At 38.5% G+C, this 21,075-nt stretch overlaps 1 protein-coding gene across 1 annotated transcript in view; it reads left to right on the plus strand.

Moving 5' to 3' along the window:
• Positions 1–20,103, plus strand: part of SEPSECS (Sep (O-phosphoserine) tRNA:Sec (selenocysteine) tRNA synthase) — a 37,365-nt gene extending 17,262 nt beyond the window's left edge. Inside the window, exons 7-11 of the mRNA XM_019453582.2 lie at positions 939–1,068; positions 1,191–1,282; positions 12,525–12,618; positions 14,305–14,395; positions 15,800–20,103. Of these exons, the coding sequence (XP_019309127.1) occupies positions 939–1,068; positions 1,191–1,282; positions 12,525–12,618; positions 14,305–14,395; positions 15,800–16,103 (711 nt within the window). The 3' untranslated portion in view covers positions 16,104–20,103. The remainder of the gene's footprint in view (positions 1–938; positions 1,069–1,190; positions 1,283–12,524; positions 12,619–14,304; positions 14,396–15,799) is intronic.
• The last annotated feature ends 972 nt before the right edge of the window (positions 20,104–21,075 follow it).

A 21,075-nucleotide genomic window follows, 5' to 3' on the forward strand; every position in this document is an offset into this window, starting at 1 on the left:
TGGTTATATTAATAAGAATGTAGATTGTGAATACAGATTGAAAATCTGCCACTACAGATAAAGAAAAAAAACTATCTTAGTTGAAATTTAGATAGTATCTCTATTTTTAAGAGGAGAAAATTGAAGCACATCAGATAGAAGGTCACAGACTATGTTGGATGGGGACTAGAACTTAGTTTTTACATTTCTAGTAGGTAAGTATTCCTTTTTTCACTAGAATATTAGATTTTCACTTGAAGTTCATTTGCAGTGGAATAAGATCACCTAAGATTATGGCATTAGGAAACACGAGTTCTTTAGAAACATTGCCAAGAGTATACAAAAAAGATTCCATTAGTTGATATGAAAAATAAATTTTCTCTCGTGTTGTCTGAATGGTGGTAGGAGCACAGATTGTCACTTAAAGTGGTCATGCAGGTAGTAGATTATCCAAGCATCAAAGAGAAGTACAGTACTTAAATGTATAGCTGATCGATTGGCAACATGGGTGGCTAACGTCTATTAGATTGCGGTGGCCACTCTTGTTTAAAGTTAGTTAATAGTTGCAGGACCCACTGTTGGCATTTCTTGTCAAACGGAAGATCACAGATGAGAGACAAGGGAAGAACCTACCGTCGTATCCAACATTAAGGTGCAAAGCTGAGTTCGCACCTGAACTACCACGGAAACGCTGCCTTCCTCCCCAGGGTGGTGTGAGGATTTAATGATTTGTTTGCATGAAAGCAGGTGGTAAACTATAAAGTGCTCTTTCACGTAAAAGGAGCAGCATTTAAAACTCATTTAATACTTAAAAATCCTTTATTGGCACTGTTACGAAGAAAATTAGAATACTTGATCTGACATTTCATGCATTGTTTAATGGTATTTACTTGTTAATAGCAGTTGTCGTCTCTTTTTCTAGAAGCCAATCTGTAATACTACATGTTACTTCATTCTAGGGGGCTCGAGTTGGTAGAATAGATGCTTTCGTACAGAGCTTGGACAAAAATTTCATGGTTCCAGTAGGTGGCGCTATAATTGCTGGCTTTAATGATTCCTTCATTCAGGAAATCAGCAAGATGTATCCAGGTAAATAAATCAGTTGCTCTTCAGAAAAAGTAACTAACAAACAAAAATTCCATTTGTACCTAGGCCACTATAATAAATTTTAATTTCCCTGCCCTGAATGTGACTTGTTCATCTTATTTCAGGAAGAGCTTCTGCTTCACCTTCTTTAGATGTCCTTATTACTTTATTATCACTTGGATCAAATGGCTATAAGAAGCTATTAAAAGAAAGAAAGGTAAGTTTTCCACTTCGGTACAAAATCATACCCTTGACTAAAATCCTTCCGTATTACTGGTGTTTTTGCCTTTTGGTCTGCCACTTGGAAGGCATAGCTAGCTAGTGCGGTCCTAGAGCATTTACTTTGATCTGGAATCACCCCAGGGGGTTTTCAGTGAATCGTTCTCTCCTGTCTGTCCAGATATGGTGAGAGATCTTGGACGAGTGAGTTTGCTTTTGTGTTTTTTGAGAAACTCCTACATCAGAGATTCTTATTAGTTCAGTAAAAATCAGTTCATTTATCACTTAAAGATAGAGGCCCTTGAAAAACAAACATACAGGTTTGTTTCCTCTTAGTTTTTGGAAGTCTGAAGACTTGTATAGGTGTGAGATGTCAGTCACAGGAGAAAGAACCAGGTCAGAAGTTAGCTAGCTTCTCATTCTAAAATAATAAATTCATCCCTTGTCATTACTGCAATGCTGAACTCATTGGTTATGTTGGCTGTGAAAAGAAAAGTGACATTTGTGCTTAAAAACTAGACTTTGTCTCCAACACTAAAAACTAGCTTTAATTAATTCAGGACAACTCCAGAATTGTAGACAGAGACAGTGTTGGCAGGGCGGGTCAGACTAAAATGTTTTATTCATCTCCCATCTGGGAGAGCTAGCGGCCCCTGGGACAGTTTTTGTATCTGTGTAACTTCCCAACCATCAGTAGCAGTTGTAGTCCCTTAGATTATTAATAGCACTTCACGTATTTTAAGATACTTTATGTATGTTTTGTGGTAGATCCTCTCAACAGCCTTATGAATATGCAACAGAAGTTGAAAAATTTTGTTCCCTGTTTTACTCTAGTCCTCGCACCGCCCCCCCCCCCGCCCCCCAAAAAACAGTCCATAGGAGAGTAATTGTTTATATTGTGAGGACCTCTCTTCATACTTATGTGATATGGAAAAAGACGCTCAACATCACACGTATGAAAACCACGGTGAGGTACCACTGCACACCTCGCAGAAGGAAGCTGACAGTACTAGATGCTGGCAAACCTCTCAAGCAAGTAGATCGCTCAGACATTGCTGATAGGAACACAAATGGTACAGCAACTTTGGAAAACACTTTCGCAGTTTTTTATAAAGTTAAACATATGCTACCATATAAACTAGCCAGCCCACTCCTAGTGCTTTACTCAAGGGAAATGAAAATTTATGTCTGTACAAAAACCTATACGTGAATGTCTGTAGTGATTCTATTCAGTATTGCCAAACCCTGGAAACAACCCAAATGTCTGTCATCTGGTATATAAACAAACTGTGGTATATAATACTCAGCAATAAAAAGGAACAAATTACTGATATGTGCAACAAAATAATGGCTCTCAAAATAATGGCCTTATATTAAATGAGATAAGCCATGCTCAAAAGATACATATTAAATGGTTTCATTTGTATGCCATCCTGAAAAAGGCAAAAAACATATCATGACGGAGAAGAGATCAGTGGTTGTCAGAGTCTTGGGTTGAGCGAGGGGACTCATGGGGGTAGTAAACTGTTCTGTATCTTGAGAGTGGGAGTGTTTTCATAACTGTATAGGTTTGTCCAAACTCATAGACGTGAACCCCTGAAAACTGGGCCTCCGAAACTTTACTGTATATAAATTATGCCTCAATAAACCTAACAAACATTTCCAAATGATTTGACTGAAACTCCAGTTTGATCAACTCCCCGAACTGATCATCACGGTAATAGATTGTTGTAGTTAAGAGAAGACCTCAACAAATCTTCCAAGGAGCCTTTTCCGTATGACAGATGAGACCTGTTTATAGATGAGCAAAACTATCGCCTGTTTGTATTGTTCATATGAGAGTTTAGTTGTATTAAGTGCCCGTGGGTCTTAGCTCTCCTACAACTGGTTGTTTTGCTATGGAAAAGCCATTTGAACTTGCAGATTTTTTGTGAGGTGTTTCTGTCATCCTCATTTTTACGGGAGACGGAAGGATAAATAATGTGTCTGAGGTAAATTGTGGGCCATGGGTTTAACGCTAGGCAATTGGGCCTCTGATCCTCTATCTTAACCTCTAAACTCTGCTGCTTTTTTCCTATATGGATAAATAATCTAGCCTGGTAGCTGTGTAGTTATCTTACATAGCTATAAATCTGAAGACTTATGTCTACCAATACGCAAAGGAGGCAAAGGCAATGAATGGATTTAGCAACCCTGGCCAAAAAAGCTCAGTTGTATTTTAGAAAGGATGTAAGGTATTTTGTTTGTACAGAATCGCTGTTGATGGGGAGCTGCCCCTCCCTGACTCCAGGTGATCCCAGTGGGACTGTCAGTTACAGTGTTCTTTCCTCCTTTTGTCGGAGCAGTGGGCATATGACCCGGCTAGCTTGGTTCACAGGTGGGCATGTGGAGGTCGACTCCTTCCAGCAGACTTGATAGAGTCTTGAGAGAGAGGGGGTTTGCTGCTTTGCAGATAGTAAACTGTAAGCATATGATCTTATTACTCACCTGCCATACTTCTGGCCTCACCAAGAAAGCCTTCTTGGGACTAGAAAATCTAAGAGGGAAAACAGAACTAAGAATCATCTGAGTTTCTGGATCCAGCCATGCCTCCTTGTAGACTTGGCTGTAGATGAACCAACAAATTCCCTTTTTCGTTTTAAACTACATTTCTGACACTGATACTTGTGATTCCTCTTATGCCCCTGAGTCCTTCCTAATGTTTCGCAACGTTCATTTTCTCCTTTTCCCTTCCACTGCTACCGCTCCCTAGCTCAGGCCCTTACCATATCACCCCTGGATGGCTACAGGAATTTACTAATTCTCCTTCTAATCTGTAGCCTACTCTCATTTGCTGTGTTGTAAATGAGTGTGCCAGGTTAATACTTTAAAGTTTTCCAAGTTATTCTGCTTTGAGTTCTGGTTGCCTGCAAGACAAAGCTTACCCTGCCATCATGATCCTTTATAGTCTGGCCCCCACATTATGTTGGCAGTATTGGACCTTGCTTGTTCATTTATTCAGGCAAAGAAATGTTTATGCTTAGGCCCTAAGGTTAAATTCACCAGTGAGACTCGCGTAGTCTCTACCCTCATGGAAGTTATAGTTGGGGGAAATCTAGATGTTAAATAAATAATTACAAATCTGTTTGGCTTTATGTAAGGACAAGCAGAAGATATGAGAGCATGTTTCACCCAACCCAGCTGGGGCACCTAACCCAGTTTTGGGAGGGTTGGGGAAAGCCTCCCTGACGAAGTGGCATCTGTTCTATGAAGGTACAACTTGTGCATTTATTAGACTCTTATGGTGTCATCATAAACTAGACTGGATGGCTAAACTACCTGTACAACTCTTACAGGGTATTTTTTTTAAAGTTTTCATTTATTTATTTTGAGAGAGAGAGTACAAGCAGGGAAGAGACAGAAAGAGAGGGGGAGAGAGAGATAGGGAGGGACGGAGGGAGGGAAAGAGAGAGAGAGAGAGAGAGAGAGAGTGAGTGTCCCAAGCAGGCTTCACACTGTCAGCGCCTGATGTGGGACTTGATCTCAGGGACCTGTGAGATCATGACCTGAGCCAAAAATCAAGAGTCAGGCACTCAACCAATTGAGCCACCTAAGTGCCCTACTTACAGGATATTCTAGACTGGGTCTAGAAAGCAAAGTCCTATGCAGTTCCAAGAGAGTTTGTTCTAGATCACTTCATAAAATTAACTTTCCTTTATGATAAATTCAGATTCAGTAAGTCTGGAGTGGGGCTAAGACAACTGCATTTTTACATTTGATCTTAGCCAAAAGGCCAAGAAGCGATAGGACAACTGCATCTTTAAGAAACTTCCCTGATAAATCTGATGCGCATCCTAGTTTGAAACCCATTATTTTGGAGGCACACAGGTCACTTGTATCTATAACAGAAACTTGGAGAAGAAACATAACTTTTTAGCATTTTAGTACATAGGTAGATAATATTTTATGGAGTTTGAGATGGACTATATAAATATCCCAAAATATCAAAGGTTTAAAAATATAACTTGTTAGTTATCTGTTTCTGATCTCTTTAGTTGTCCTAGTTATAGTCCTTTCTTGTATTGTTGTTGCTCTTTGCCTTCTAATGGTCCCTCTGCAGATTTGGCTAAAAATTCATTTTTGGAAATACAAGATCTCTGAGAAGACTATTACATCAAGTTTTAAGTTAGACATTTAAAGATTATTGTTTATCATATAGATAGAAACTTCTAAAAAATTTTTAAAAATTTATGTTTATTTATTTTTGAGAGAGAGAGAGAGAGAGAGAGAGAAAGTGGGGGGAGGGGCAGAAAGAGAGAGGGAGGCACAGAATCTGAAGTAGGCTCCAAGCTCCGAGCTGTCAGCACAGAGCCCGACACAGGGCTTGAACCCATGAACCATGAGATCAGGACCTGAGCTGAAGTCAGATGCTTAACCAACTGAGCCAGCCAGACGCCCTGAAACCTTAACAATTTTTATATGCTGTTATAGTATCAAATAAGGGTACTGTTCAGTAGTTCCTATTTCTGTTCTTCAATTGAAACTATATATGATAATAGCTGATAAAATTATGTATTTGCTGTAATAAACTAATATCAGTCTTGAGTGATTTTGTAGTTAAGTTTATTTAGCTAGCATATTAAACTGATTATCTGAGTGCATACCCCCCAGAAATCACCATCAGGGGTGTGAAATGAGACTTGGTCCTTCTGGACGGGGAGTCTGGGAGACGAGTGTCCAGCCTGGAGCTTGCATTCATCCCTCTGGGCTTAGCATCCTTTGCTTGAGGCGCTAGATGCTCTTCAGATGTTGGTTGAATGAACTAACGGGAGGTATTAGGGAACACCTAGGTTTACTTTGGCATGGTCATCTCTTGTTTTACGCGGAGTAAGTATCTTCCAGTTAGAGAGCAAATAATTTTTGATACTGACGTTATGAACTAGATGTTCTCATAGGAATATTTCTCAGCATTTCTCAATACTCACCATAACTTGTGAAAAGGAACGAGTTAAAATGGTGATAACCTGCTGTGTGTAACAGGTGCTATGTCAGGCTACTCCTCTTCCAGAATTATTTCCTTACCGTAGGAGTTTGGAATTGTTGATCTTACAGGGGCTCTGTCATCTTTTCGGAATCTAAGAATTTCTGTGATGCCATGGTTCTTCTGACTTCTGACATTTAGGGTTTGACTTTAAATTTTTCACTTACATTTAGATGATTCCAAACACCCATGCGCGTGTACAGTTTGCTCAGCATAGAAAATCCACCTGCCTTGAGAGTGACCTGTAGGAATATGTAGCTTAACAAGTGAATAGATCCAGCAGGTAGCCCTGCTCTGCTTCTCATTGGGACTTTGTTCTTTGTTAATCATCGAACAAATATTTTATGAGACTAATTTTATGTCTAGTGATATTTACAAGTTGGATGGCTCCATCTCAGATGTCAAGAAGTACTTGTCTTTGTAACATCCGGAACTTTTTTCTTTTCCTTTTATCTGGATGGAATAGAGTGGAATGCACAGGACGACAAGAATAGGATTATAGCTATGGGGTGTTGGCATGTGTTTATGGAGTCCTGCCAGCTGATGTTAGTTATTTTAACCAGAAAGCTCTTTTAGGAGGGAAAAGTAGGTGGGTGGAAAGTTGGCATTTTTATGAATGTTTGCTGTATGTTAGGAGCTCTGCTAGGTTTATTATATTCATTATTTCATGTACAACTTAAAGCAAGTTTACGAGGTAGGTATTATCCCCATCTTACAGATAAAGTTGAGGCTCAAAGAAGTTAGGTACTTCTCCAAAGAGCACAAGAAGTGCCAAAACTGCCACTGAAACCCAGGTCTGTGTGATTCTAACACCTCTGCGCTTTGTGTCTTAACCACTCCCTTCCCACTGCTTCCAGTCGCTCGTCCAGCACTGGGGGCATGGTTTCCTGCTCTGTGCTAGGCATCAGAGCCATAAAAATGATGATCTCGGGACCCTCTCTTCTTCGCTACTGGAGGTATGTAAAAACCTCAAAGACTAATGTTTAAAATTCTTCGTGTAGAATTTCTTAGAGACTACCTGTAGTAGTAATCTTCAAAGTATTAAAGTACTCCTTTGAGAACCCTGTCATTGTGAGTGAATAAAAGTTTACTCTTTAACAACTTCATTCAACAGGCAGGGCTCTTCACTGAAGAATCTGGACGTCCTCCATGAGCCCTAATTGCATGTATGTGGCATAAATATTGTTTTTTTATTGGATTTGTTGCAGAAGTCAGGGCCTCTTTTGTTTAAATGGACTTGCTTTTGAACTGTGAAAATTTAATCGTGATAGTTTATCGGTTCGGCTCTGGAGAAGCTGAGGCAAAGTTATTTTGCTTCAGCCGGAGCTATTTATATACCATCACTGAGAGCTCCTTTTTATATTATCGGTGTTATTGCGTACTAAAAAAGGAGTGTTAAAAGAAAACTTAGGATTTTTTTTTTTTATTCTGTGCCCTTATTCACCACAATGATATTTTTAGAGGTTATTTCATCTAGTGTATCTCTTCAGAAAGCATTTTATCTTTTCACAGTAGAGGCAGACAAGAACTCAGCTTGAAGCCATTCCTTCTCAAGCCTTCTTTTTTGAAGTGTGAAAGGATCAGAGAGACTGGCACTCGGCGTGTGAATTGAACCTGTGCCCTTAGCCCCTTCCTGATCAACATTCTGCTTCACTGAGGGGAGAGATGGCCATGAATTTAACTGAAGAACCCTTTGAGAAAGGGGTTAAAATTTAAGACACCATTTCTATGGGTTTCTCTCTGCAAAAAGAAGGATCAGTCTTAGAAGTTTCTCCTGACTTCTCTTTGCTTCCAGAGAAGGCCAGCATTCTGCTTAGCTTTCCTTCTAGAAGAGTGCTTTGCCGAACAGGGCACGTGCATAATCATTCGTCGTTGCAAGTATCTGCTGAGTGGGCCAAGGGTGGATGAGGAGTGACAGCGGAAGGGCCGCTCCAGTGGCCAGCGCTTGCTAGCTGGGCTTGGAAGACCAGCTAAGTTCTGAAAGAACATCAGACATACAGCTTCAGATGCTGTTCTCTAACAGAGCTAAGCTTGGGAACCTGAGTAGATTTGCAGTCCCAGAAGTGGAGTAGTTGAATTTCCACCAGAGTGTCAGATCTCAGGCCTGGTTATGGAGCCTCCACAGAGGAGTTTGAAAGCAGGGCGTTAGCCTGAGATGTAGGGCCTGCTGAGGGCACCCAGGTCCTTGCCGCTGGCCATGGCCAGAGCAGCACGTTGCATTCCGTGCTGGCATGTGCACACGGGGACCTCCGTGTGCATGGGTCTGTACGTGCGGTCTGTTGTCACCTATCCTTTCATGGTACCATGGATGTGTTAGACCACTTGTTACGTTTCCCTTTCGATCTATTACCTACTTTGTAAGACATATTATAATAATTTTTGAAGCTCTGTTTTCATCTTATCTTGTAACAAGAAACAGTATGTTTTGAAAACATTACATAAGATATTTTCCCTTAAAATTCAGTGAATTATGCACATTTGGGGGTTATGGGGAGGGATAGGCTAAACGTTGGGCTTTACAGCTGCAAATCAATTTACAAAAGGCCATGTGAAAGATAATGCTTAATATAATTCAGCTTCCCTTCCATTAACATCTTGAACTATGGTGTAAAGTTTTGTATTTTTATTCTAGAAATATAGCTGACATTAGCATTCAAGTATGCAGTTCAGTTTATCTCTAGTGAAGAGTCTTTTAAAATTAAGTTAAATACAGCACAAAAGACATAGAAAATCAATAATATTTCATTTCTTTTAAGTAAGATCTTTCTATATACATTTGCTTTGGGTACTTATAAATTTCTCCCTTTACAGAAGTATTTTATAATAAATGTCAGTTATAGATTTAACTGTGGCAAAAAAATAGTGCAGGTTTTGTAGTACCTTTAATATATCAGGAAAAAACTGCTTAGCTAAGTAGTAGTGTAGGAAATAGTGGTACAGCCTTCCAAATGATATTTTTTAAATGTAGTGATATTAATGGGAGAACATTGAGGGCCTTAACCTGTCAGATATTGTAGGACTCAGTGTATTGCACGTTAAGATATTTAAGCTTCTTTGCTTATTGGATTACCTATCATAACCCTTTACACGAAATATTTGCAGATGGATGTGAACTTGACTCACAGATGTTTTCTTTTTTGTGTAATTACTCCCATACTCGTTATATGTAAGATTTAGTTACCTTAGCATTATGTTTGTAGTCTAAAGATGTACCTTAGCATTATGTTTGTAGTCTAAAGTTTTAGGTAAAACTGATTTCTAGTGATATTAGCAATCAGTAGAACTGGTTAAAAGTGATTTGTTAAAGTATTAGAAATTGAGTATTAGGAGAATCTCAGTTTTTTAATAGCCATGTATGCATCAGTAAGTTTAAAAGCACCCTCTAGGGGTGTTACTAGGGAAACATTTCCTCTTTTTTTGGAAATAGCTAAGTACAAATAAATACATATTAATTACTCGTCAGGCTTCTTAGTTTACGAGTGTGTTCACATTGGTGATTCTTGTGGTAGCCATACTGGATAGAATAATATTTTACATTTGTCCTCATCACTGAAGTAAGTATTTTGCTGTTACTCTTAGGGTGGAAGATGTAGGAGGCTAATAAAAGGCATTTCCTAGCTATCAGATTTGTTTCTGCTTATGAGAAATTGAATTTGAGACTAAGAGAGTTAGACAGACAGTTGCAGATTAAGACTTTGGTGTATAATATAGATGATGAAAAATCAGCAGTTAACATCTAAATTAAAATGTGACTGCTTTTTTCTTTTTTAAGCAATACAGAGCATTTGGATTAGTGACCTAGTTACTTTATAGTAGATGAAAATATGTAAATGAAATCCAGAAATTCTACTGTTCATTACTACTGGTATAGTACTAAAAGATTAGGAATTGTTCCAGTTGTCAGAAAAACTCTTGATCTTTGCATTCCATTTGATTCTCTTACTGTTTCACCTTCTGAAATGAGTATCAGAACAGTAGTTTAAGAAGGAGGGGCCAAGAAATCTTTATATGTCTAAGAAAAGTTGCCTAAACAGCTCTTTACAGTTTGCAAGTGGTGAGGACATTTGCCTCCTTAATTACTTCTCTATTTTTTTTTTGTTGTTTATTTTTGAGAGACGGAGAGAGAGACAGAGAGAGAGAGAGCACAAGTGGGTGAAGGGCAAAGAGAGAGGAAGACACAGAATCCCAAGCAGGCTCCAGGCTCTGAGCTGTCAGCACAGAGACTGACGTGGGGCTCAAACTCATGAACTGCTAGATCATGACCTGAGCTGAAGTTGGACGCTTAACCGACTGAGCCACCCAGGCGTCCCTACTCTATTTTTTTAATGAAAGAGAAAGGTTTATTACATCTAACAGTAACATTTCCCCGTAACTTCATTAGATATGACCAATATGGATGTTAAGTTTTCTAATATAAAAAAGTCAGTTTATTTTAGTGATCTAAGATTTCACAATTCTGACATGCTGAGACAATTGATCTTATATAATAGCCTAAAAATTTAAGAATGACTACTAGTTTAAAATTTTTTTTCAGGTCAGAGCACAAAATATACTGTGTAAAAAAATGTTTGTGCTCTTAAGTAGACTCATTAATAATTAACAAACTTGGTAGGACTTTTCTTCTTCTTAATCTTAACAGAAGATGGATTGAGTAGAATCAGACTATTCAACCCTTACCTTAGAGAAAACTGAAGCACTTTTTGCAGCCTTCGAAGTAGGACAAGTATCATTTCCTGCTGTCTACACCTGGTACTTTGTTGGCCCTTGGCCCTTTAGTGTATCTGTAGAGTTTATGTGTTTTGACTGTGACTAGAGGAGGTCAGGGCAAATGGGCTTCTTCAGGAAAGACTTATTTGGTCAGATTTTTATTTCAACACTTTATAAAGGGCTTACTAGAAGAAAGTATAATTTTAGGTCAAACAGTTGCCAATTTAAGATTTATTTATTTTATTAGACTTTATTAAACTGCTTACATACATGTGCACATGGAACTATACTTATAAAATATTTTTATTTTATTTTCTACTCCTAGGTATACATTATTTTCCAGAGTAGGACCAAGAACACAATTTTTTTTTGTTTTGAGTTGCTATGTTCTTTTGAGTTGAGGGAGTTGTTAATATTGAGTTTGTGCAATTTGAAGGAAATGCATTTTAAACTACTTTTTCCAATGTTACGTACATACTAAAAGTACGGCACGTTTTTCTTGGTGTTTGGAAAACAGTAGTGAAGAACACAAAGTCCCTGCTTTCAAGTTTTCCCATTCGAGTAGGTAGTCACAGGAAGTATTCATTTAAGCTAATAAATAAGGTAATTTCAGATTGTGATAAGTATAGTGAAGAAACCAAAATAGGTAGTGGTTGTAGGAGGGAGACCGGGAGGACTTTAATAGGCAAATAATAAAGGGAGGGCTTATCGAACATTCTGGGAGAAGCACTGTCTTGTGTCTAGAGGAAGCAGGCGCAAAGGTTCTTATACCAGAATGAGCTTGCTGTGTTTGGTGGTTGCAAAGAAGGCTGATGTGGCTGTCGCTATACTAAATGGGGGAATGACAGTTGCTGAGTTGGGCACATTGGCTGGGCTAGATCATTTGGGGCCTTAATAGGTGAAGAGTTTGGGTTTTCAGTACTTAGAGACGGGAATCATTGAGAAGGACATGATCTGATTTATGCTTTTCAAAGACTGCTCTGGCCTCTGCATGTAGAACAGATTGTAGAGGGGCAGGAAAGTCAACAGAGAAATCATTTGGAATCTACTGCTGCAGTCCAGGGGACAGGGTGATGGCAGCTTGGACCAGAGTGGTAGCCCTGGAGGTTCGGAAGAGAGGACGGATTTGTGATAGCTCCATAATATCCCCAAAGCAGGAAATCTGCCGGTCCTTTGCCTTCTTCACCTAAATCCTGTGGTTTCTGATAATTGTGGCGGCTTTGAATCTCACTATATTGTATCAAAGGAAAGAATTGGCTCCCAGGGCACAGAAATGAGTTAATTTACAGCACAGATACCACACCAAACAGATTTTGTTTTATTAAATCTGGCAAGTTTCAGTAAGCATTCATTTGATTTTCTTTAAATGTAACATTTTGGGGACACCTGGCTGGCTCAGTCAATAGAATGTGCAACTCTTGATCTTGAGGTTGTGAGTTTGAGCCCCGTGTTGGGTGTGGAGATTACTTAAAAATCTTTAAAAAAAAATAAATGTAACATTTTGTTGTTGCAGGAAATGTTTTCATATTTGTCCAGCCAACTAAAGAAGCTGTCAGAAACCTACAATGAAAGACTGTTGCATACACCTCACAATCCCATATCTTTAGGTAATATATTTTTCTTAAGAAAAAAAAAATCAGTGCTTCATAACCATCCCCAGCAGGGACCTGGTATTTCTAGAAAGAGTATGAATTCTTTCTGGTTACAATGATATTTCTAAATTCATTACATTATTAATTTGTAAATTGAAAAGGTTTAGTTAGCCTTTAGAAATGCTTTAATGTATTCCTGAGATGAAAAACCATACACTGGAAAGAATCCAAATCAATATTAGAATATACAGAAAAAGATACTTTGACTCCTGCTTCTAACCAAAATAATTTAGTCACTAGTAAGAACTCTATTAAAATGTTCACCATTTAACAAAACACCGTAATATTAAAAATTAAATCTATATTGTTTTTAATGCTGTGATTGTTTTCCTGATTGTCTTTATGTTAGAGAACTCCATATTTATGATAATTTCCTTTGTAAAAGGACTATATATTTTTGTTATGTAGTACAAAGGCTACTAACAGGTTAATATGAACGTTGACTTTTATGCATTTAGCTTTTAAGCTTCATAATTCTCCCTTTTGCAAATATATATATAGTGGAATGTTTCATATTTCATGCATATCTGAGGAAAGTTAGGAAACAATCATTTGTAACTGAAGCCTTTTGCAGGAGTTGGCTTCCATGAAAAATATATAATATATATTAAATATTTAAAAATATATTAAATATATATATTAATATATAACAAATTATATATGCCACCAATATATAATAAAACCCATCCCATTTAGTCCTTTGCTGGTTTATATTACAGAAGATGATATGGTATGATTTTGAATCACAACTCTGCTATGTACTAACCTCTCACCTCCTTTCCCCTATCTATGTAAAATAGAGACAGTGATCCCTCACATGCAAAATTGTTAAAGAATGGTTGAGATTGTAAAGTATCTAGTGTGGGAAGTCAAGTCCTCAGGAAATGGTAGCTAGTAGTGGTGGTGAGAACATAGTTTACTCATGTAACCTCAGAAAGATCATTCTCATTTATATATGCAGAAGTTGATCTTACATAACCTTATGTATGTGCTGAAAATATCCCACATTCCCATTTTATAAGTTCTTAAAACATGGTTGAATTTGAATAAACTGCCATATTGATCATGTCATCGTCCCGTCTATTTAATTGGAATGTTCACTCTTCAGAAGGGTGATCCGGAAATTCTGTTCTGATTCTGAGTATGTTCGTTTACATTAACAAATTTTTGTCTGCATTTATTAAGATTTATTAAGTGCATTAACGTGAAATCATGCCCCTTGACAATGAATAAAAAGTAATATCTCCATGCCAGTTACAAAAAGACGAAGAATGTAGGATTCCTTTTGTATGAGGTACTTAGAGTAGTCAGAATCCTAGAGACAGAAAATGGAATGGTGGCTGCTGGGGGTCTGGAGGGGAGGGGAGAATGGAGGTACAGTGTCCCAGCCTCGCAAGGGTTGGAGTGGAAGGAGTGACGAGGATGGGTGGTGGGGATGGTTGCACAACAGTGTGGGTGTGTTCAACACCGCGGAGCTGAACACTCAAAAATGGTTAAGATGATAACATTTTATGTTATGTGTCCTTTAGCAGACACACACGCACACACACCTAAGTCAGGTCTCCCTCATTAAGTACTTTTTTTCTGAGTGATTGTGTGCTGGTGAACCAAAGTACACTGGGATCCTTTGTTCTCTTTCAGCCATGACACTTAAGACACTAGGTGACGACGAAGACAAAGCTGTCACTCAGCTTGGCTCAATGCTGTTTACCAGACAGGTGTCTGGAGCCAGGTGAGTGTGTCTGAAAGAGGCTGGATTTATTTGGCTTTTCCAAGCTGCCTGTAGAAAAGTACCTTTCCTCAACAACAGTCCCCCGTGTATATGCTGAGGTGCATCTGAGGATTTGTCATGAGTGAAAGGATGAAGAGATGGAAAACGTGTGGTGCTATGAAAGCTCGCCTGTGGAAGGCCCACGCCGGAAACAGCCTCAGGGAGATCGGGATCTTGTCTGTTTCGTAGAGCTACAGAAACAAAGTTACATCGCCTGTCTCTATACGTTTTTATCTTTATTTTCCTTTGTTAGATAATCTTCAGTGGTGTCACGTCAGGGTATTAGAGATAAGTCATCTTCATTACTAAATTTAGATGAAAACATTTTTAAGGAGAAGCCCATTTCCTGAACTAAAAAGGTTATGCAATTCTTGTCTAAGTGCTACCTTTGAAAAGTGTACTTTTTTCTCTTATAGATGCACGGCTTAAAAATGAATTTCATTTTTCATTTTATATTTGATGAGGTCAGAGAAAAATGACTTGAAAAGAAATATCTTGCCCTAAGTACTCTTCTTTACATGCTTCTATGAAAGCATTTCTCTCTTGACTACCAGAGATTAGAGATTTCACATCAAAGGACAACTTTTTAAGAGAAAAAAATCTTATATTAATTCAGCTTTTACCTTGATGAACTCTGTCTATACACAGCATAGTTTTGACACTTCTAAAGTGGTTTTCTTAGCCTTGCTTTTAGTGTCGCCAGTATTTGTCTTTTTGTTTAGATTGACCTTAATTGACTTATTTTTTTGAAAGAAATACTGGTAGAAATCTGCTTATATCAAGTTCGCTAATGAAATCTAGCTTAAGAAATGCACGTGCCATTGCTGAATATACCGATTGCTGACCACCATCCACTGTGAGCGGGTGCATAGTTTTTTCTGGATCTTTGCTTTACAGCTCTCCATTGCACAGCACAGATCAGATGGGTGTGATTTTAGTTTGTTGATTTTTTGAGGCAATACACAATTAACCAAAGTGGTTTGACTTACAAATTTCAGTATTTCATTGAGGTAGGTATATGTGAAGTCAGATTCCATAGTTGGTACCAAGACAGAAATCATTTTCTTTTTTCTCTTTGAAGAAGGTACAAAGGTATTTGCAGGTATTAAAGAGGTTATGGCTCCTTAATAGAAGATGAGTGAGCGGTACTCTCCAGGCAGTACTTTTCTATGTAAAACAGCAACGTATCGCATAATTTTATTTTAAGGCTGCCACAGTGTATTTTCATAGGTCATGATTTATGACTGTTTTTAAACTTCTCAATAAGTAGATACAAGGCTTAGTAACACAGATATCTTTTGTTTATGAGTGATATTCTGTTAGCATCACCAGACATATTAAATTGCTGAATCTTTTCTCTTTCAGGGTTGTGCCTCTTGGGTCTGTGCAAACCGTGAGTGGCTACACTTTCCAAGGCTTTATGTCGCATACAAATAATTATCCTTGTGCTTACCTAAATGCTGCCGCAGCCATTGGAATGAAGACGCAGGATGTGGACTTGTTCATAAAGAGACTTGACAAGTGTTTAAAGGCAGTAAGGAAAGAACAAAATAAAGAGAGTCATGTGTCTGGAGTTGACAATTATGACAGAACTGAAAATGTGGATATTGAAGAAATGGCTTTAAAACTAGATAATGTGCTTCTTGACACATACCAGAATTCTTCATGACATGTGAGAGGTTTCTCTTTGATAATTTGAAAGAAGTGACGAGGCTGCAGTACAAATAAGCGGTTTAAAGACAAGACTTTAGGTTTTTGAATTGAGAATTTCGTGGAGAATGTTTGGTGGAGAACTAGAATGTGATCGGAGCTAGTCGCTGTTGACTGTTAGTTTTTTTACTCTTAGACCGCCTCAGTCATTATGATCCTTAACAGATAGTACACAATTAACATTTTCCTAATTGTTATCCTATTTGTCAGTTACGCATTAGGATTCCGATAATTCTTACAGGACAGTAAAATTACTTCTTGATTGCTTTCGAAATGTGTAGCCTGCTTCCTTCTAACCATTCTCTATCATTCACACACAGATTACTTATGTTTCTGGTCACAGAGAAGGTAGAAAGATTTGATGCTACTATTTACAAGACGTTGATGTGTCTAAGTCACAGTATGCCTGCGAAATGGACATTGCCCAGGGAAGCGGAGTCAAGCTTTAGTTTGCACTCGGTAGCAATGTCTCTCCACTGGGGATGATTTGCTTATATCTAAGCAACATCTGGGGACATTTTTGGTTGTCACAACTTGTGGAGTGCAGTCGACATCCAGGGGTTGAGGCCGCGGGTGTACCGTCAACACCATACAATGGACAAGACAGCGTCTCCAGACAGAGAATTATCCAGCCCCGAATCTCAGTAGTACTGAGGTCAAGAAATCCTACTCGAAAGTAAACGAACTCCTCAAGTAAAGAAGTTTGCCATAGCAACTTTAATTATTCAGTAGTGCTTCAAAGAAGAAAGCTCTATAAATGTTATCAAATTATACAGTGTTAGACTCTTTTTTTAAAGCGTATTTATTTATTTTGAGAGAGAAAGAGAGAAAGCATGAGTGTAGGACGGGCAGAGAGAGAGAGGGAGAGAGAGAGAATCCCAAGTAGGCTCCAAGCTGTCAGTGCAAAGCCCAACAGGGGCTTGAAGCCACAAACTGTGAGATCGTGACCTGAGCTGAGGTCAAGAGCCAGATGCTTAGCTGACTGAGCCACCCAGGCACCTGTACGGTGTCAGACTCGTAAGCAATAACCAGGGTTACCGGTTGTAAACATGAGATTTTATGGCACTTGTTCATTTCCCCATTTGGGCAAGTGAAACTTTATTCCACTGTTTCTGCTTTAAGCGGCCTTTGTATGTTGTTTATTTCGTTCAGGTGTTGTGCACAGCCATTATCAGGAGCGGTTAACCTGGGAATCTGGGGACGTATTTTTGCTGGGGAGATGAAAATGTTGTAGGAGGATAAACAGGTGTGTTCTCCCCTCCCTGCCCACACGCTCAGTTTCTGAGTCTGCTACTCCAGACTTACCGGCTATCACAGTTACTTGTGTTGTTTATTTTTAAGAACTAGACTATGGTCTCAAAGCCCGAGGGATTAGTGAAGTCTCCGAACACCAAAATGCCAAAGCCATGTTTCTCAAGACCTGCCCTGTGGAGCCGTGTTCCTAGGAGGTGCTCACGGGGATAAATGTTCAGAGGCAGATAATCTGGGGCCCTTGCAAACCTGCCTCTCGGCACATGAAAGGCTCAAAGAATCGGTTGGAAACCAGCTAGAGTGTGTCCTTATCCGAAGATGAAACCCCTATTTTCAGCTAGACGCCTACTGACATCCCACTGAACGTGCTTTTGAGAACACTGCAGTCGAGAATGCTGCCTTTGTTTCCGGGTTGTCTTCTTCCCTGTTGATTTGGTAGAGTGTAAACTGCGGTAAACACGAGCTCAGAGGGACGCCACTCCCATCGACGCGGAAGTTAAAGTACTTTGACGCTAGCTTGACAACCTTGGAAGTCAAGGCTGTGGAGATAAAGTACTCAATTATAAATATCGTAAAGGTTACTTTTAAATTATCGTATCCTTGGGGTTCAAATATTTTAGCTATAGCTCCAATAATACATTTCAGAGGAGTAAATCCTGGATTAAAAGGTTGTGTGAGGCTTTTTTTTATGTGAATTTGGGACCGAGTTGTAGAACCAATCAAGCTGAAGAGCCCCAGCGGAGCCTCTGGGGTCCACGAGACGGGATGAAGAGATGTTGCAAATGTACGTGCTGGCGGCACGGCTTAACTGGACACGTGAGCCAAGGTTGTTTTATAGAACGAGTGATCTGTATTGTGTGCTCATCATTTAGCTGGAGAAGGCCAGAGCCGAGAGACCAGCAAATGTTTTCTCATCTGCAGTGTATCAGCACTTCTTGGGCTTCAGCTGCTGAATAGATAATAATTCTAATTGAAGATAAATTACATGAACCCACATGTGAATGATAGATGTGTTGTAACATTTCATTCCTGGTGCATAAAATCAGCTGCAGTTTTTATTATTAGTTCTTTCTTTTCGGAGGTTTTGGAATAACAGCCCTATTCCTGCTGGTTTAAATCTGACCTTGAGGTCCTGGAATTCACAAGAGTTTTTGAAGGGGTGTCGTAGGTTTCCTTTGCTCCCAGCCAAGCATCATTTTCACTCACTCTCGCCCATTTTCACGTGTAAGTGTAAAAAAGTATACACGTACAATTATTTATTTTAAATTATTGGTACCATTGGGTAAGCCTCATAATTGGCCTAGTTACCCTTGAACTGTGGCAGAGGGGCATCGGCTGATAGATTTTCCAATCATGACCCAGCTGCCCTTATTAAGGCTCTCAGGTAGAGTTTTTGGAGTTTGGTTCTTAAAGTCACTGGACTGTGGTAGTCTTCCCAGAAAAGAAAATTGAGTAACACAGAATATTCTTTAGGTCACTACACAATGTGTTACTTATACGCACAGCAGGGAAAGGTATTTTAAAATCCAGCTCTCAATTTGGCTCCTATGTCCTCTGTTGATGAATTCTTGCTCTATCAGGGAATGATATGTGATACCAGCCTTAGGAACTCGGTGTTCAACTATAAATCTTTCTATTTAGCTTTTTGTATTAGTTGAATGAAGTTATAGAGTGTGAATTATTGACTACAGTTCTGTTCAGCCAGTAGGCACTTGATAGACACAATGGTAAATTTAAATATAAATTAAGTTTTTTCTGGCATTTCTCCCCAGCACCCCAAAACACTCTCATTGAGGCCTAAGCTCTTGGATGTGTTTTTATTTTTAGACTATATACCTATGATAGGTGTAAAATTTAAATTAAATAAAGGCAAATTTTTTAAACCAGTGATATTGCTTTATTGAATTAGTAGCTCATCACGAGAATCAAATTCTTGTGTTCTTTCAAAGAGGAAAATAGCCAACATTTGACAGTAACAACAGCAAACTCTGATGAGTATCATTCAGATTACACTTGAGTTTTCTCTTCCCATTTACTAATTTCTCCCAAGCCCTTCAATGGTTTTGTTATGTTTTTGCATTCGTGAGGCCGACTTTATTTTGCAACTAAAAATTAATCCAGTGTGTGTACACAGAAGTTTGGTCATTGCAGAAGTTTGATATCCTCTGAATAATTTAATAAAAACCATGAATATGCTGTTAGAGTTAAAAAATTCCTGTAAATAACTTCCTTGTGTGTCACATCGTGTTGGTTATATGTCTCTTATGGCCATTGTTGATGTACAGGTCTGAGACTTCCCCACTGTGTCCTTTTGTGCCTTTCTTGTTTTCCTGCTCCTTGTAGCCATATGGTGTGTGTATACACGTAAGATGATGAGTTCAAGGCTGCCGAGTATGTCTTTGTAATATTCCACCTAATATTCAGTTCAATCTAAGGCCTTAGGCAAAAATCTGGAAATGTTTATGTTATGCTGCCTTGTTTTTATCAAGTGGTGTCAACTTGAACTTTTAGAGACATGTGAGGAAAAGCTATGTTTGACTGTATAATTGCAAGGGGATTTTACCTACTAGAAGTGAAGTGATGTCAGCCTGCTACCCTGTACGTTTTACTAAAAGAAAAATGTTTCAAAAAATATTTTTGGTGTAGACTGTTTAAAAATAGAAATGAATTATATAATTTATTACATGAAATAAATTTTTAATAAGTCATTGACAGTGCATTATTTTACCTAATCATTGCTATAGATAAAATCTGGAAGTACAGATAACTGATACCAATTACTTGCTCATTTTTTTGATTCAGTCATCAGTATCAGTCAGCAAGAAAAGTCATACTTACAATGAGAATCATGAGTCATGGGGGTGGGGGCTAGGTTTTTGTTTTTTTTTTAAAAGAGGAAGGCGATGACACTCCAACCTTTTGCAGAGGATTTATTGCCCATAGAAAGCTGGATGCATACAAGTACAGAATCTTTTCTAAACGAAGCACTTTTATTTGAAAAGAAATGAAATAGTATTACTTCCTTCTTCAGGTTTCATTTTTAAATTGTGATGTTTGAATTCTGCAGGTACTTCTAATTTGATTTGGAGCTGGACCTCTGCACGGGTACTTATTAGCCATGTGAGCTCACATTTAACTTCTGAATATCAGTCCTGTCATATGTGAAATGGGTACAATCTTACAGGATTGAGGGTTAAGTAAGATGGTAATATATGTAAAGATTTAACTCACTGCCTGAAATAGCACTTTCTGTTAATAACTGCTATGATGCTCAGCATAAAATTAGTTTGTACTAGATTTAAATTATATTCATTTTCTAGTGAATGTATTAGAACTTTTTTTGAGGGGGAGTCATCAATGAATTTTGCCCATTCTCCAGTGGAAATTAAAAAGTATGTAGTTGATTTTTACATGACCTTCTTTTTAAAAAAAATTTTTTTTTTACATTTATTTATTTTTGAGAGAGAGAGAATGAGACACAGGATCCAAAGCAGGCTCCAGGCTCTGAGCTGTCAGTACAGGGCTGACCCAGGCCTGACCCAGCACGCAGGACTCAAACCCATAAGCCGGGAGATCATTACCTGAGTCGAAGTCAGATGCTTAACTGACCGAGCCACCCAGGCGCCCCTGACCATCTCTTTTTTTTTTTTTTTTTCCAGAGTGTTTCTATTTTGGTTTTT

Source organism: Panthera pardus, unplaced genomic scaffold (genome assembly GCF_024362965.1).
Source record: "Panthera pardus isolate Hobbes unplaced genomic scaffold, ASM2436296v1 HiC_scaffold_13, whole genome shotgun sequence".
NCBI lineage: Eukaryota > Metazoa > Chordata > Mammalia > Carnivora > Felidae > Panthera > Panthera pardus.